This window comes from Pelmatolapia mariae, linkage group LG8 (genome assembly GCF_036321145.2).
Source record: "Pelmatolapia mariae isolate MD_Pm_ZW linkage group LG8, Pm_UMD_F_2, whole genome shotgun sequence".
Classification (NCBI taxonomy): Eukaryota; Metazoa; Chordata; class Actinopteri; order Cichliformes; family Cichlidae; genus Pelmatolapia; species Pelmatolapia mariae.
The window spans coordinates 23,317,263-23,334,395 of NC_086234.1; the positions used below are offsets into that span (position 1 = coordinate 23,317,263).

A 17,133-nucleotide genomic window follows, 5' to 3' on the forward strand; every position below is an offset into this window, starting at 1 on the left:
GTGTGATGGCGGCAAGGACAGCCATTACATTCTGCAAGTATCGTCATGAATTTTTGAGCGGGTGATAAGAAGCGTTTTTCACTTATGCTAAAAAAAAAATACCTGTAACCTGGGCCCATACTGAAGAGTCGTAATCCTTTGAGTTAAAGATGTTAGTCCCACAGAAAATAATCACACATTTTGAAGTCTTTTGTTCTAGCCACTGCTATCCTGGTTTTATGAAGCCAGGTGTAATCAAAGTGCTAAGTTAACAGCTAGCATTAGCAAGCTAGTAAGCTGTTGCTAGCTAAGAGACATAAAGTTTTTTGTCTCTTTTTGACTTTAACCCACCAAAAGTGAAGCACAAACTTCTTGGATGGTTTGGACCACACTGCCAGCTATTGGACCTCTCCACAGTGGAGAGGTCGAGTTCACTGACTCGAATTAGTCCATATGAGGCCTAGCACAAAGTCATCAATCAATGTCAGTGTCGCTAACACCAGTATCCAGATAAGTGTGCTATAAAAAACATACCCTCCTCAGAGTTGTAACAAAGAAGGAAACTATCCCTAGAGGCCACAACCACTTTGTGTACCAGGCAGTAAACGAGCTTTTTACTGTCGTAAAATTTTACATTTTAACAGGGCAGTCTGTGGGGGATTGACTGTAGACAGCTTTGAGTGGCACCAGCTGGAGTTTGTGGGACTTCTTTGGTATGTTGTAGTAGAGATGTTACTAATATCTACTCAGTGTTATGAGGTAAAGTCAATATACTAAGTATGTTTGAAATGTACATAGGCTACAGACCCTTTCAATAAATATATATGTGCAGGCAGACATTTTCTATAATGTTAGCTTTCTCTTTAGGTAATGCTAAAATGTGATAATTGGCTATAGAAGTTTCATGTACACTCATAATGGGCATGAATGTCATCTAAATTTGGCCTTTTAATGATTTCTTTGTTTTTCCAGAACTAATGTTTAAAGTCATGGTGGCTACATCAATCTTTTCATCTTTGAAGAGTCTCTCTTAACCTTGTTCTGCTGTCCACTTCAATAGGAAATACTGGGTGATGAGGATGTGTTAGCAGTGTGGTACTAACAATTCAGCTTACAAATTGATATGCCAGATTTTTAACCCATGTTTACCCGTACATATATAGATTTCTCTATTCCTAGAAATGTATCTAACTCACATCTGTTTTTAAAATTTGAAATATATGACATGCTGACATGCTTTAGGCACAAATCCAGGATAGGGATTATTACTTCCAGGCCATCCACTGCCTTAATGTGCTTTATTACGCCTAAATCAGTGTTGTTGTTCCTGTTATCAGGATTGCATGGTCTGGGGTTATTTAAAGACAGCATGAAACAAAGTTCATACATTTAAAAATTCTGAATCTTATAACGCTATATAGATTTCAGAGTTGGAAAGGTTTATTTCTAAAATAAAATTATAACTTTAAAAAGTGCAAATCCATTTTATAAAACCGTACTGGGACACACTGGCACGCATTAAAAGAAAATGAGAAATAATATCCTTTAATCCTGTTAAGCCTGTCTCTGAGAGGATGGTTGAAGTATCAACAATCACAACAAGTTCATGGAACAAAACTATTTTTCTTGCTTTCTCACTATAAAAGGCACCATGAAAATCATGTTAGGACTACCACAGCTAACTGTCTTACACACTTACAAAGACATATGCAGCATTAGTTTCTGTATGAGGGTTCACTGCTGTTCTTTCATATGCATTTGTGCATTTTAACAGGCGGTTGGATGTCCTGGATAAGTTACTAGAAAGAACTGGATGCATCTCTAGATACTGAATTGAAATTCTCGACTCATGTGTATTTTTTTTTTAATTTCTTTTCATCCCATAAGCCTTTGCTGGTCAAATATATGACAGCAACACCCTGCGACTGTAAACTGCAGCTGCCCGGTTCTTTGTCCACAATTTCAATGTCAACTGTTTGTACAGTGGTCCACTGATCTTTTGGTTTGGATCAGAATGAAATATTCATAACTCCCTGATGATGAGGCCCAGCTGACTTTGGTGATCCTCTGACTCCGTTGTTGGTTTTACAGAGCTACACCAGTGAAAAGTTGTGCGTATGCTCTCAGAAAACACAGGATGTGTGGTGTGTATTACTTGGTTGCAATAATGTAGAAGCTGATTGTATCAATACTTTAACACTTTTGGATACTGTCAACATAACTGAGCATATCTGTGGAAAGAATAACAAGTCTACAATAGTAAATGAAAAGTTTAAGAATGACACTTTTCATATTTGCTTTCAACACCAGGTAGAAATCAGTCACAGCTGTGCAGGTACACTAACCTTGACTCCTCGTTCAGTTACATAATCACATGCTGGGTTTGACATGAAGAAGAATGTATGGGACAAGAAAGATGGCGGATCATAATCTTTGAATATGTGAATCTTTATTTAACAGTCCTGTAGTGGTAATATGCCAAATTTGTCTTTGTTGTCTTTGCATGTTTTATTTCTTAAACCAATAAGCAGTCTTAATGATTCAGATTTAAATTTTTATGATACATAAGGCTCAGGGGCCAGAATAGCTCCAGGAAAGTCCTACCCACAGGGTGACTTTGTAAAACGTGAAGGGGGCATAAATTTTGGACTTTTAACTGTGTTTTTTTTTATCAGTTTTACAGCTTTTCCTACTGATAAAGACCTCACCCATTTCCAATAATACTCTAAAGTAAAAGTAAATCAAGAAATAGATAATAGGGTTTTGTAATTAGAGTCCAGGCAATAGGCTAACACCAAAGTTCTCAAACTAAACGAAAAAAAAAAACCCTACAATGTACCTAATTTAAATAAAAAATAATTAAAACTAACAGAAACAATTTTGTGAACATGGAAAATTAACTAAAATAAATTTGAAAAAAATATGGAGGACATATTATCTTGTTTTCTTGGTTTTAATACTTTTACTTTCAAGTAGTTACCGTTTTTTATTGTAATAGCTATACGAATTTTACGAAATCTTGCCTCTGATGTATTCCCTCCTTACAATAATATTAAAAAATAGACTAAAACAAACACTAAAATTAATAAAAATTGAACTAAAACTAAACATTTTTAAACAATAAAGACTAAACTGAAACAAGAAAATCCACCCTGGAAACTCACTGAAACTAAACAAAATTTAAAAAAAAAAGACAGTACAATAAATAAAAAATAAAAACTATGGCTGTATGACTCTGTAATTTTACGCATTTACTTATACATTGTGACAAAAGTCGAAAAACTGAGGCTTACTGTTAAACCTGCACTTCTTTTTCTTATATTAGGATATCTTCTTTAAACTGACATGGAGTCTGATTAACATCAGATTAATAATCTGTTAATCAGATAACAACTGATTAACATTAACAACAGGTCGATACTGTTAGGAAAGCATTCAACTACTATAGGCAAGCATAACAGAATGATTTCTTAGTGAGATTAAGTTGAGCTGTAAGCTGTAATCTTTGAAGAAAAATTTTTAATTTTTTTAAAAAGGAAATGTTACTTTGGAGAGAACTTTGTTGAGGAAAATTAAATGTTATTTTTTTCTTTGCTCCTAAACAGAAACTTTAAATTAACTGGAAGTCATCTGGTGTGGCCTCCATCCAAACTTTTTGGAAAGATATGCTAGTAATTATTCATCTTGGATACTTCCCAGATAAACATATACCACAGTGCTGACTTTGAAAAGGCCAACCTAAAGGCACTTTGTTTATTAACATTATTAAAAATTTACATAGTAAGACTACAAAAAGACGTGGAAGACAGAAGGTGGGAGAACTGGTCCTGTTATTTAATACCTGGAAACTGACTTGTGCTAATCGTATGAGGTGGGTCTTTTTTTATTTTTATATACAGTTTAGATTCACTGTTAATACAGACCAGACTGCAAAGATTAAAATACCCTTCAGCTGAGTGAAGGTGAACTGAAGTGTTGGGATGGTAATAATCTGGAGAGTGGTGCTGCACTAAATAAGGCTCCTGTAGAGTAACCGGATCCAGATCTGTGTGATCAGAATCCAGGAGAGTGTGTCTCTTATCCTCGCTGATAGAAGCTGCATTTAGCACTTCACAGCCATCAGAATTTGCTTGGTTGTAGTTGCCAGGACTGCCAGTCTTATCCAGCTGTGGGGACTGGTTTCTTTGCTCTAACTGTTGAGCAGGCGCTGTATTGTGGGCACACTGCAGCAGATGAATAATACCACTGAGATGTTCAAGCTGTTCACATCACAACTGCTCTGACTCCTCTTTGCAGTTTGGCTGCGAAGCTGCTCCATTCTCTGATCACTCTTACTCTCTGATCACAGCTCCTCATTATGTAGTCTCAGCTGTTGCATTGCTTTGAGCGGAGCCTCCTGCTTTCTTTACAGTCTTTTATCCTCTCTGTCTTCTCGTCCCATTGATCTCAAATGTCCCATGCAGTTAACTGTATTCTAGGGAAATAAGCCTATCCATGAACGTAGTCAGAGTTCTTTTCATCTATCAGAAAATAAGAGGTGTATATGATTATACACCATAATACTGTCTGCTAAATATTGGGTATCTACATTAACAGTCAACTTATCAGCTGAAACATGGCCAGTCAAGCAATGATATCACACTCTGAACTGTAAAGTATCAAGTGTGGCCTGCGAGTCACAGCCTCGTTAGCTCAGGAGAGAAACAGTGAAACACAAAGCTCGTGAAGTAAACTTACTTTGGTCTGTGTGGTTCTTGGAACGCACATAAATCAACAGAAGTTAGACTCTGTCTGAAAGACTAATGAACTTATGGGCAGTAGCCAGACTGCAGAGTGAACTCTGAATGCATTATCTCAGGAGAGACTGCTTAGCTTTCTGATTGGCTGTCAGATGCTGGGTCACCCCATGCACGTCATGTCGCACCTATCATGACTTTTTAACAAGCCTTTTGCAGCTGCCTAAAATGATGCTTTAGATTATGTTGTGTTAGGTGGCACCATAAATCCAGTTAATTCTAGTTTCATTTCAGTACTGTATGAGGTGTGATCAAAAAGTTCAGGGAACAAACCCTTAAATATCAAAAAAAAAGAAAAAAAAAACACCACCTGATGGATGTTTTCTAATCTTGTTCTGGGGTTTGTCTTGCTGCTAGTTTAACTTGAGTCCTTGGAATTTCTCTTACAATAGTTCTTCCTAAACAGCTAGACTCACTCACAGTGAAATTCAGCTTGAATAAAAATCAAAGATTCACCCTTGGTCCACAAGATCTATTTAGAAGTATAAGTATATTGTTCCTGTAGGCAAACCTGTGAAATTCAAATAGAATTCAAACAAATAAATGAAGGAAAAATTGTGGTTCATATTGGTCATATTGTTTTGTTTTTCACCGTAAAGCCCACCCTGTGCTAGCCCACTGCATTATGTGGGATCAGAGGCTCACACATGTGTAAGGACTCATGTAAGTGACCCAGGTAAAAATGGGAAATTGCAGCTTCAGGCAAAGGTGCATGATCATTTAAAGGAAATCCTCTGTAAGGATTACTGGCCATAACAATGGGAACTCTGGTTTTTGCCAAAATTAAACACCTGTTCTGTTCCCCAGATTCCTTGAGCTTTTTCAGTATAACTGGTATATTACACTGTACTTTATTTATTTACTATTAAACACGGAGAAATGCCATGTTTCAGTAATTAACATGCTGCATGGCTCATGTGGATTTTACAGTGTGGCTGTTTGGATACAGTTTTGTAGGGTGGCCAAGTGGTTTTGGAAGGTTTGTAGTTTGTTGCATCTCTAACAGGAGCTGCAGTCTGGATTTTTTTGAAAAAAAAAAACAACAAAAAAACCCCCAAAAAAACATAACTTCAAACAGAAGAAGAACAAAAACATATTTAGTGATTTATAATAAACTAGGGGCTTTTCATTTCTGTTGCTGATTTTGCCTCTGAAATCCGTTGTAGCTGCCTACGCTCTCTGTGAGGGGGCAACATACATATTTTTCAAAGGCATATTTTAAGCCAACTAAAGCGCCACACAAAAACATGCAGGTTTATTTTTAGACTACGCCATGACATGGAAACTGAATCTGCTTTACATTTAAAAGGAGAGAAATTTACCCAGCATATGAAGTGCAGCAGAACCAAGACACATCGACCGACACCAACAACATGCTCAACATTAGTGACCTTAAAAAAAAAAATAAACCAAACAGCTCCAGATATTTTTGCCAAATCCATTGAAAGATGTTAAAAACCAAACATTCTGAGCTCAGTTTAGCATTTTTAGTAGTGCATGTCAGAAAGTGGATCCACTCTAACCAAAACATTTAAAATTGGTGTATTCTCTTAAATACAATTCCAAAAAGTGCACACAGATGTTTAAATGTATGAGACTATATTTATAATTGATAAATATTAACCTAATCTTGAATAATATATTAATTGATTTATTGTATATTTATTTGGTATTAAATTATTTTGAGTTAGATAAACAAGTAAAAACTACAACATTAGACAATTTATAATGGTACAACACTGTTTGAATAGGATCATGGGTTTTTTGAGAATATGAACAATTTTTCCAACTGATGATGACTGAATTTCCCCAATGATGCACAATAAAGGCTATTTCACGATTCACTCTTTTGGTACATTTATAATAATAATAATAATACATTTTTTTAAAAAGCGCCTTTCAGAACACTCAAGGACACTGTACACAGCAGAACAAAGCAAGCATAAAAACAGGCAGTTTACAAAATTATAGAACATGAAAATAGATTTAACATAGGAGAATGGAAAAGGTTATGTGGGATAAGCTATTTTGAACAGGTTAGTTTTGAGTCTAGACTTAAAAAGAGAAAAGGAAGTGATATTTCTTATATCAGGAGGTAGGGAATTCCAAAGTCGAGGAGCAGAGCAGCTGAAAGCCCTGCAAGACGAGGAGAGGCGACGGAGAGAGAAAGAGAAGAAGAGGATCTGAGACACTGAGATGGGATGCTGAACCAAATCCAAGAGATATGGAGGGGAGAGGAGATGAATTGCCTTAAATGTATAAAAAAGTATTTTAAAATTGATGCGATATTGATGTTGTATTTCCATGAATGTGAGTGCATTTATAACACAATCCCACCTGTTTTATTGCTGACTTATGCAGTGTTGCATATCAAACAGTAAGCAAGATGCAAGGCATGTGCAGAAAGGTGAAGTCGTCCGCGCAGAGGACAAAAAGATACACGACAGAGAAATTCAGCTCAGAAATGACAAACAAACGATTAATCTGAAAGGGTTTTAACTGGGTTTATTTTTACGAGTGTAGTCAACACCGTCAGCTGATTGCTTGGGGGGTGTTGACTTTGTCATTGACTCTGTCTTTCTGCTAAAGACACGTATGGCACTGGGAAGAATATCGCCGTCACTGAAAATGAAAGAGAATTTTGTACATGAAGAAATGGTCATGTGGCCACTGTTCACATCCATGTGCTGAGCATGTTTGTCATTGTTTGCAGGACAAATGCATTTATTTCCTTCTTTGCCCTATATTTCTCACTTTGTAAGCCTGACCCAGCCTCTATCCTTTGTGGAATAAACGTCAGCATCTGTCCATCTACAGCTGTGTTTTCTTTGCTTCTTTGGTTTCTGTTATATCCCACTGAGCTTTGTGTAGCATGTGGCTTTGTGGCAACAATGGGTTGCGATTTTCCTATTTAGAAAATGTATCTTAGAGCCTCCCGTGCTTTTTTTATAGATGGATAAAAGTTAGACTTCTGAAAAGAGTTTGCCCTGCTGTGTTGGCTTTTTTAAAACTAGAGGACAGAGTCTGAAAGCTGATCAGGCCAGTGGGACAACTGTGACTCAAATGCAGTGTTAAAACATGAGAGACAAAAACAAAAGCAGCAGTTTTCCCGTTTGTGATGGCAGCGTTATGATTTTAAGGATTTTTTTTCTTCTCTTTTTGACGAACCAGGTCTCCTACTTTCATTTTTTGTTCCTCTGTCTGAGTAAAAAAGAATATAACATAATTATAATTTATTAATCACCACCTTCACAAGTTTTAAATTATAGATTTATTGTCTTTAAACTACCGAGCAGCAGGAGCCCCTCTAAACAGCATGACTTTGTTATTATCGCTGTTTAAACCCGTTTTCTTCCTGTTTTTATGCATCACGTCATTAGATACATTTCCAAAGGCAGTTATTATTTAAACACAAGCACCTCAGGAGTTCCCATTTGCTTCAGCACAGATCTTAGCGCTTTCATAATTACCTCTAATTTCTGAATGTGGTTTATTCTTACGCAAATAGCTCTGCTCTAAAGCTGATAATGCTTATATTACCCAGATTACCATGAAAAAGAAATGATAAGAGTCATATTTTTTCCTAAATATCTTTGAATGATTTCATTAGAATTTGACACGATACCCTTGGCAATGTCGGTGTATCATGAACGTTGATGTATGTTGCCTGCACCTAATTTCAACCTGTAAGAGGAGAAATCGTGTATAGTGATGCTTCAGTGGTTCATGAAATACATTCAACCCAATTCACGTTTGTGTGGAATCTATCTCCCTGTTGGCTGGCTGTGCTAATATTAGATTGGATATTTGGGGCTACAGTTGCATGTGAATCTCTTTTAAATCACAAAAAAGAAAAGAAAATTCTGCCGCAAATCCTGTTTTTAACTCATTTACTTACATGTAAATTTTCCATGTAATTTTCTAACAAAAGGACAATGTAGAATCTCACATTTAATGGAATCTGGTTAAATATAATCCCCATTTTCCTTAATGATTGAATATTTGAATAAATAAACCTTTTAGATTTTTCAGTTGTATTCAATTAAACATTATTGCTTCATGTTTATTGAGGGTGAACAATCATTGAGTTATTGTCACAACACTTTTGTTATATCATATATAGCTAGAGCTCTGTGTTACATTTCTCAGTGCCTCATGATCATACATTTTATTACAATACTTGTGAATTATGAAAAGAGAAAGTCATAAATTCATTTAGACAAAATGAAGGTTGTACATGGAATGGCATGTACTGCCACAGCCTTTGAGACATTCCCTGTCTTTTTTATCACTGATCTGATACTCTGCTTGAGCTCGTTAATTTGTAGCTGATAGCGACTGAAAACAAAGGTGTTAAAAACCTAGAAATCTAAAGTGTCTTTAGCCTTCATTAATCTCCACCTGACTTACAGTTGGAGTGTTGAATTTCACCCATCAGAGCAGACATCCTGCAGTAAAACAGTCACACTGTAAGGGTCTTTTCACACCTGCTGTGTTTCGTCAGTTTATATTGAACTCTGGTTTATTTTCCCCCTCACGGTAATCGCACTCGAGTGCGGACCAAAACAACCGCACTGAGACCAATTTGGAAGAGGCGGTTTCGGTGTGGTTCCAAATGAACTCCGGAGCGTTTTGTTTACAGTGTGAACGTGATCCCACCTCAAATGAACTACCGTGTGTATGTTGCAAGTTTGACCTAAAACACTTCCTGTATCCACATATGCTTTGTATTCTGGGATGCAGCAAGGTACAATAGGTTGTGAAAAGGTCTGTGTGGGTGGGCAACTAGCCATGGAATGAATATAAATTCTACATGTTCTCCAATAATCCAGAATACTGGACACTTACTTTTATTGGTCGTGCCGCAGACACATCTGTCCAGTAAATGAACTGAAATTTCTCAAGCGGTTTGTAGTTTACTTGGATTTTTCTCAGTTTGAAAAGAAATCATGAATCATGAGGTAAAGCTACAAGTTTACAAACTCATCAGCTGATTGGCACCAGAGCAAATGAACTGTAGGTGTGATTATACTCTCATGAACAGATTAAAATAAAACAATTTTAAAACTGATGCAACAGGACTGCAAGACACATTACCCACAATACAGCTTAACTGCTAGCAGTTTTAATGAAATGTGCAATATGTATAATGGGTGAATGACAACTACTTAACCTTTGTGTTAGTTCTTGTTCCCTTCTGAACATCCAAATAGCAGAATTCGATTTGATTCAGTTTTATTTATATAGTGCCAAATTGGAACAGTTGTACTGGTAAAGATAAAGGTAAAGACCCTGCAATAATAAAAGGAGAACTTCAACAATCACTTGATTACTTGGGGGAAGAACAAACTCCAGCAGAACCAGGCTTAGGGAGAAGCAGCCATCTGCCAAGACCGGTTGGAGGTAAAGGGGTGGAGACAGAAGGACAGAAAAGACATGGACTGTGCTTTTTACTGTACTGTTGTTGCTACCTCTGCAAGCCGCTTCGCAACCCAGCTCCACCAAAGCTTCTGTAATGTTATGGTATTCATGTAATTTCTGACATTACCAATACTGGCTCCAATGGCACCACTGTCTGCTCTGTTCTGTGAGGGGGTCGCTCACAGTCTATACGCGTTCTAGATATTAAACCATTAAAACAGAGTATCCAGCCTATAAGTCTGACGTCATTAGCAGTTTCCGGGTCTAAATTTCGCTTCAGGTCCCAAAGTCAAACAAACACTGTGGCATCACTAAGAGTTACAAACTGTCTGTCTGTTTCATCTTTAAAATGGTGGTTACTCTAACAGGTGTAACAATTAAGTTTAACATCCAGGCATCCACGAAAACAGAATTTATAAAATTTAACAGCGTTCGAAGTTAGCAGGGAGTTAGCTTGCTAGTTTCCACTCAAACATAATATACCATGTTCTGATTGAGGGATTTCTGAAAAAATTTAAACGTATAGCTCTGCTATCACTTCCAGCATAAACGAAGACAGAAAACTAAACAGTGACGTTTGTAGTGTTACTGATGTTGGGGTAGCTGATATATAATGATGTGCTACATGGTGGCTAGCGACACAGCTATGTTAGCATACACAGTGAAGCTGGAGAGTGAATGCTAACGTTTTTCCGCTCGATAAAAGTTAACGTGAGGGTTCCCGACACAAATGCAATCACATGGCAGGATGCTATAAACGGACCAAACTTCAGTCAGGAGAACAACTGAGATAATCCACAATACGAGGTTAGTCATTAATATACTGCTGCATGGGCTGGGCTGTAGATACATTGTAAGGTTTTAAAAACTGAGCTTTGAAATGAATAGTGGTAATAAAAACTGAGTGAGGCGACAGTGATCACTGACTATTTTTAGGGGCTTGTTCAGATTAAATAGATCAAGATACAAAGCATTAAAACATGTTAAAAACACAACAGCCGTAATATAGGCAGACTAGTTTGGACCCAGAAGCAGGGTTCAAACATCATCACTTAAAGACGGGATAGTTGATGACAGAGAGCAAGAGGGCCACATCTCTCTATTGCTAATTACTTTATACAACTAGAACAGGTTTTGCTATATCTGTTGATATTGCATTAAAAATAAAGTTGAGTGTTACTACATGGCTTGACAGGTGAATTTGAAGCTTCTAACATGCAAGTCAGCTAGGTAAAAATAGACACAGCATGTAAAGATAGAGCCAGAGCCAGGAAAAGAACTGGCCATGAAAAAGGCACACAGACACCACTCGACAGCAACACCACAGGTGCCAGCGGTTTGCCCTTGGCACCTGTGGTGTTGCTGGAATGAGATGGAGAGGATTGCTTTATTTATTTATTGGATAATGTAGCCTTGGTTCTCTAGCTGTACACAGAGATGAGTGGGCTATCGAGCTTCTTTTCCCCCACACACCCTATTTTCATTTTCAAATCGGTGGTTTGCACATTTACTCGTGTAACAGACTTTTCAAAGTGAAATAGGAGGCATAATCTAAGATGTAGAATAAAAAGATGTAGCCTTCAAGATTAAATGTCTCCACAATCAGTTCCACTTTCCGTGAGAAAGGAGCAGTGCTATAAATGAGCTAGCAAAGAATGAGGTGACAGAGAAACAGAGCAGATATATGTCGCCTCATAAAGCTTTTTACACACCTATTAATCATCTGTAATATTCTTTGAGACCTTTACACAGGTTCTTTGACATATGTCATCAGTGTAGTTCTCCTTAACTATATTTCCCAAGGTTTCTCTTCACTTTTACAGTGTGTTGCGAACATACTTTTATAAGTGGAGTTCCACTTAAGTAGCTTAGACTTATAAAGACTGAATATAAAAGATGGACATGGCCTCTGGTTCTGAAAAGTTAAGGTAATGCATAAGTCCCTGCATTGCTTTAGTAAACATTTTCCAGCAGGGTTTGTGGTCTCTCAGCATAATATTCATGCTGTATTGAAAACAGATGATAAAGCAGTGTGCTTAAGGCATGGCTGTCTTTAAACTGTCAAATCACTGCTGTATAGGTTTTCATATTGTCCTCGGGTTCTAAGTAGGCACAGATATTAATAGTACAATGCAAACTGCAAGCTTTTTTGTAATGTCTTTACGCAGTTATCAGAAATACTTTTCCAGTTATCTTAAAGAACATTCAAAGCTCTTTTTTGGCTATTGACTGCATTTTATTCTGTTCTTTGTCAAAATGATACCACAATGCTGCAACACATATTATTGAGGTCCAGGCTGTGGGGAGGCCAATCAATGACTGATAATGTTTTTCTGTCTAGATATGCTTATGCTGCACTGGCTGCTAGTAACAAAGATATAAATAACAGTAAAAAGTAGGCTGCAAACCAGTGCATGTTACTTTGGTGGCAAAACTTTTTCTGTGCTTCCATTTTTGGTTAGTGAAATTCTCTTACCTCATTAGTTTCTTACACCACAAATGATGATTTTATGCTTCATAAACCGCATCATGGCAGCGAAAATGCGTAATCTAACACAGTGGCTACAAAAATTCTTAAGCCACCTTTCGTTTCTTAATCGTTTTCCGGAAACATGGGAAACAGGTTCAGGAATTTAATGAAAACATGGAAGTACATTATTGTAAAGTTCGAGCTTGAGAATCAATATTTGATACCGTATGAGCACCTTTAATCTTTACCGCAGAGTGAACTTTCTCAGGCAGCTTTCCTGTGATTTCTCCAGGCTTCTCAGAGGACATTAAAAGCTCTTCTTTGGATCTTGGCTGCCTTTTGTATTGTTCCCTGTCAAGATGATCCCACACTGCTTCAATTAGGTTGAGGTCTGAGCTTTGGGGAGACCAATCCATGACTGGTTGTATCCCATTGCGTGTATTTCTATCCAGGTATGCTTTTACTGCATTACTGAAAAATTAAGCTCAAGAACACTTTAAAAAATATAAGTCTGTCCACTTTGAAGCAAAGTTAAAAAAAATGAAGCGGAATTCACCGCGTGTTGTATAGGAATACATTTATGAACTGCTAATCAACACTATGTTGCGCTGTCTTATGACTGACTGGATTTTGTAGCCATCCACTCACTCCAGCGAAGACAACCCCAATCTTCTGGAAGATGTTGAAGTTGGCTGGCAGATTCTATTTCTCCCACTGTAGCTCTAACTTGTACTTACATTGCTGAAGAGGTCCCGGTGTAGCTTCAGATTGTACAATCATTGCCATAGAACTTGTGCCACAACATATAGAAGCAGAAATACAACTTAGACCTCACTGTTGTGTATGCAGTATGTTTAAAAAGCAGCCATTTCCATATCAGTTAAACTATCAATCAATCATTCTTACAAATGTGGTGTATTACCTTTGTACTTACCTAAGATATCAAAAGATCTCTTTTCATGAGAATTTTTTTTGTACAGACTAAGAATGCTGAATCTGGGATGAGTGGCCATGAAATGTGAGAAGAATTGACATGGCTGTTTTTCTCAGACTGTTCATCAGTCATTCTGTCTAAAAGGCTTTGGAGCTGTCAGGAACACATGAAAGAAACAAGCAATCAGGTTATCGTCCAACAATCAAACCACCAAGGTCTGCGTGTGCTTAAAAATCCAAGCTCAGTTTAATGACTTGTTTTTTGTTTTTTTTATATATATATTTATATATTATTCCTACAAATACTGGTTTTCACCACTTTGAAAAACGTTCACTTTCCTTAGTAAACCAAGAAAGCTAGAAATATCCTACAGTGAAAAAGAAAGACAAAGACAAACCATTGTTGACCAAAAAAAAAACAAAAAAAAAAGAAAGAAAATCACAAAAAGACATGAAAATAACAGTTAAATGAAATTAAAAACAACATCCTGTACAAACACTATGGGCCAATAATTTAAGAAAATAGTGTCTCTAAATATTGCTTTGTACCTCCACTGACCAGGTCCGCTCTGTATTAACACCAGGCAGTTCATATGGCGACCACAGTGGGCGCTAATAACCCAGGCGCTGATGTCACTCCAGAGGTTATGGGGTCAAGCTGCAGCCAGAGAAATATTTGTCGTTCTCTTCTTCTCTGGCTGTTTTGGCAGTAACAATACAAAGACGAGGGATGGTCACACTACTACAGTACTGCACTCCTTATGAAACCAAGGATGTTTTTACTGTTTGTTGTAGTTTTACCATTATTACTTTCTACAGCATTATTACTAGAACTATCACCATCACAGACACACAGAGTGCATCGTGTGTTTATGTGTGTGGAGGGTTCGTCCGGCTGTGTGTGTGTGTGTGTGTGTGTGTGTGCGTGTGTGTATTCGAGTATTGGTGTTCAGTGCTCAGAGCTTGTCTTCTCAAAGGAGAAGCTGGGAAGAGTTAATAACTTGGAGTTGGTGTTGGGGTTCGGTGAACCTCCGTCCTGTCCTGAACCCTCTCCGACCGCCAGGTCAAAGGAGTCCTTGGAGTCACTGGAGGGTGCTCTCCTCCTCAAGTAGGTGTCCCGGTTGGGTAGGGGAGGGGGCATCCCTAACCCAGTCAGTCCCATGCCACCGAGCCCACCCAGGCATGGGTAGAGGCCAGACTGGGGTTCCAGTCCCTCAGGGGGGTCCACAGATATACAGGGTGGGCTCATTTTCTTCTTGCGGCGGGGGGAGGTCTGAGCGGGGATCTGGCTTTGAATCTGCAGGCTGTCGGCCCGAGACACAAAGCCGGAAGAGGTGGAGTTGGTGCTGCACTGGGGGCTGGAATCAACCGGGGAGCAAACTTCCACAGAGTGGCGCCGTGGGTCGTCCAGCCAGGAGTAAGGGCGGGGGCGGGGCAGGAGGGCGTTGCGGCCCTGTGTGTCAGCGCTGTGGAACCTCTTCAGCTGCCTCAAACATGGACTCCGACTTTCCTGGCAGCCCGCGTAGCTGCCGTAACCCTCGTTCCCACCGCTGCTGCTGCTGTCCTCAGCCGTGATGTTGTCGCTGCCCGCCAACACCACCTGGTTAATGAGGGACACTTCCCGATCCTCTGACACCTCCTGCTGGGGCGGCCTGGCGGGTATGGGAGGGGGAGGCGAAGGGCAGGGGGAGTAGGAGGCGAGGCAATGCTGGTCGTGGTGCTGGGTGTGCACTGTGCTGGGACGTGATGGTTTAGGGGAGGCGCCCGGTGTGGCAGGGACCAGGCACAGAGCTGGTTGTTGAGGAGTAGGGTGATGATGATGATGGTAGGAAGAGGGAGAGGTAGAGGAGATGGAGGGGGTAGGGGATGGAGGGAGGCCAAGAGAGGCCACATTCACGAGTCCTTCACTGCTTTCCCCTACGTCGGTACAAAGGGCCTCCTGAGAATCAGTAGACACCGCAACCTGGAGAATGGGTGGGGGGAGGGGAATTAAAGTAAATGTGCAATGAGAGGAAGGTGGGGGGGGGATGAGAGGGGGGAGATTGGTTAGTGATAGATGATGAGGGTGAGAAGCAGCAGTTTGGGTCAAAGTTCACAGTCTGACCAGCTTACTGTCACAGTCCTCTGTGTACTATTTTAGTTTTCTAAGAAACATTATTGTGATAATTGTAAGATGATGTTGCTCAATGTCAATATTTCAGATTAAGATTTCTCAAGAGTAAATTGGGTAAGAAACATCTGACATTAGCGGATACTTTCCGTGCTTTCACATTCATGTGTTGAAGGTTTAAAGTTACTCTGTGCTCTGACGTTTAAAAAAGAAGCCAAAAAAAACTTAGTAAATGTTTGTTTCACGTAGGCATTGTAAGATTTTATGTCTCATTCTTCAATTCAATTAATTTTAATTCAATTCAATTTTATTGAGAGGCACTTCATAATGTAAGGTAAAGACCCTACTATCTGATTTAATTTTGAAAGTAAACCTTTTTGCATTTTTTTCATGCAAAATAATGAGAAAATTATGGTTGCCTTGGGAGGTCAAACACACTGCAACTTAAGGAAACACCGGTAAATTTAAAACACTGCAAAAAGCCAGAAACCAAAACATGTGAAGGATCGCACTGAGACGCATTTACACGACGCAAAGGAATCTTCAGCGTCGTGAGGGAGAAAAAGATGTGAGGTAATATGTCTTTTAATCATGTGATTCATACAATACTGTAGCTACATGTTTGCTGTTAGCCATTTACTGTTAGCTTGGTACTTCTGCAATTCAGTTTCATTTTATTTATATAGCACCAAATCACAACAGCAGTTGCCACAAGGAACTTTATACTTTAAGGTAAAGACACTAAAGTGAGACAAAGAAAACCCCAACAATCAAATCACCTTTCAGTGAGCACTTGGTGACAGTGGGAACGAAAAACTCCCTTTTAACAGGAAGAAACCTCCGACACAACCAGGCTCAGGGAGGGGCGGCCATCTGCCATGTATGTTAGAGGTTGCAGTTCTGCAACTGTTTTGTCACGTTATTGTCACCAAAGAAAGACTTCCATTTTGCTTTTTTAGTTTTACTTTGGGAGTTTTGTTTTGTGCTTTTTGGGGTTGTTTGTTTGTTTTTTGTGAGCTTTTGTGGCACTTCTGTTGTGTTTTATTCAACTTCCACTGTGTGTTGTTTTTTTTCTATTTACATTTTGTTTTGTGTGCTTTTGCAGCATTGGCTGGTGTTTTCCTAAGTTGCAGGGCCACCGTAGCAAACTGCAAAAGGACTACTTTTATTACAAATCATAATGTGAGACATAGAAATCTTATAATACTTAAAAACTGCCACAACATAAATAGTTTGGAGTCCAATACGCAGCCAAAACTGTTGCAATTTTTAAGTAGGTAATTTTATTCTTTAAACAAAGAAACAAAAAAGTGTTAAGTACAAGCAATTGTTTCAGTGTTTATGTTTTCCACTTCATTTTTTCTACTTCCAGATCAGCGTGATGGCACAAAGAGGGGATATTCCTAATATGGTCATCTCAGGCT

At 38.6% G+C, this 17,133-nt stretch overlaps 1 protein-coding gene across 5 annotated transcripts in view; it reads right to left on the reverse strand.

Moving 5' to 3' along the window:
* Positions 1–13,573: 13,573 nt before the first annotated feature.
* cacna1g (calcium channel, voltage-dependent, T type, alpha 1G subunit) overlaps positions 13,574–17,133 on the reverse strand; it is a 218,841-nt gene continuing 215,281 nt past the window's right edge. For 4 of the 5 annotated variants that reach the window (XM_063481626.1, XM_063481623.1, XM_063481622.1 and 1 more), the window contains one exon: positions 13,575–15,562. In XM_063481626.1, coding sequence (XP_063337696.1) covers positions 14,549–15,562 — 1,014 coding nt within the window. In that variant the 3' untranslated portion in view covers positions 13,575–14,548. Of the gene's footprint in view, positions 15,563–17,133 lie in introns of all 5 variants that reach the window. The other variant, XM_063481624.1, reaches the window with a different exon arrangement.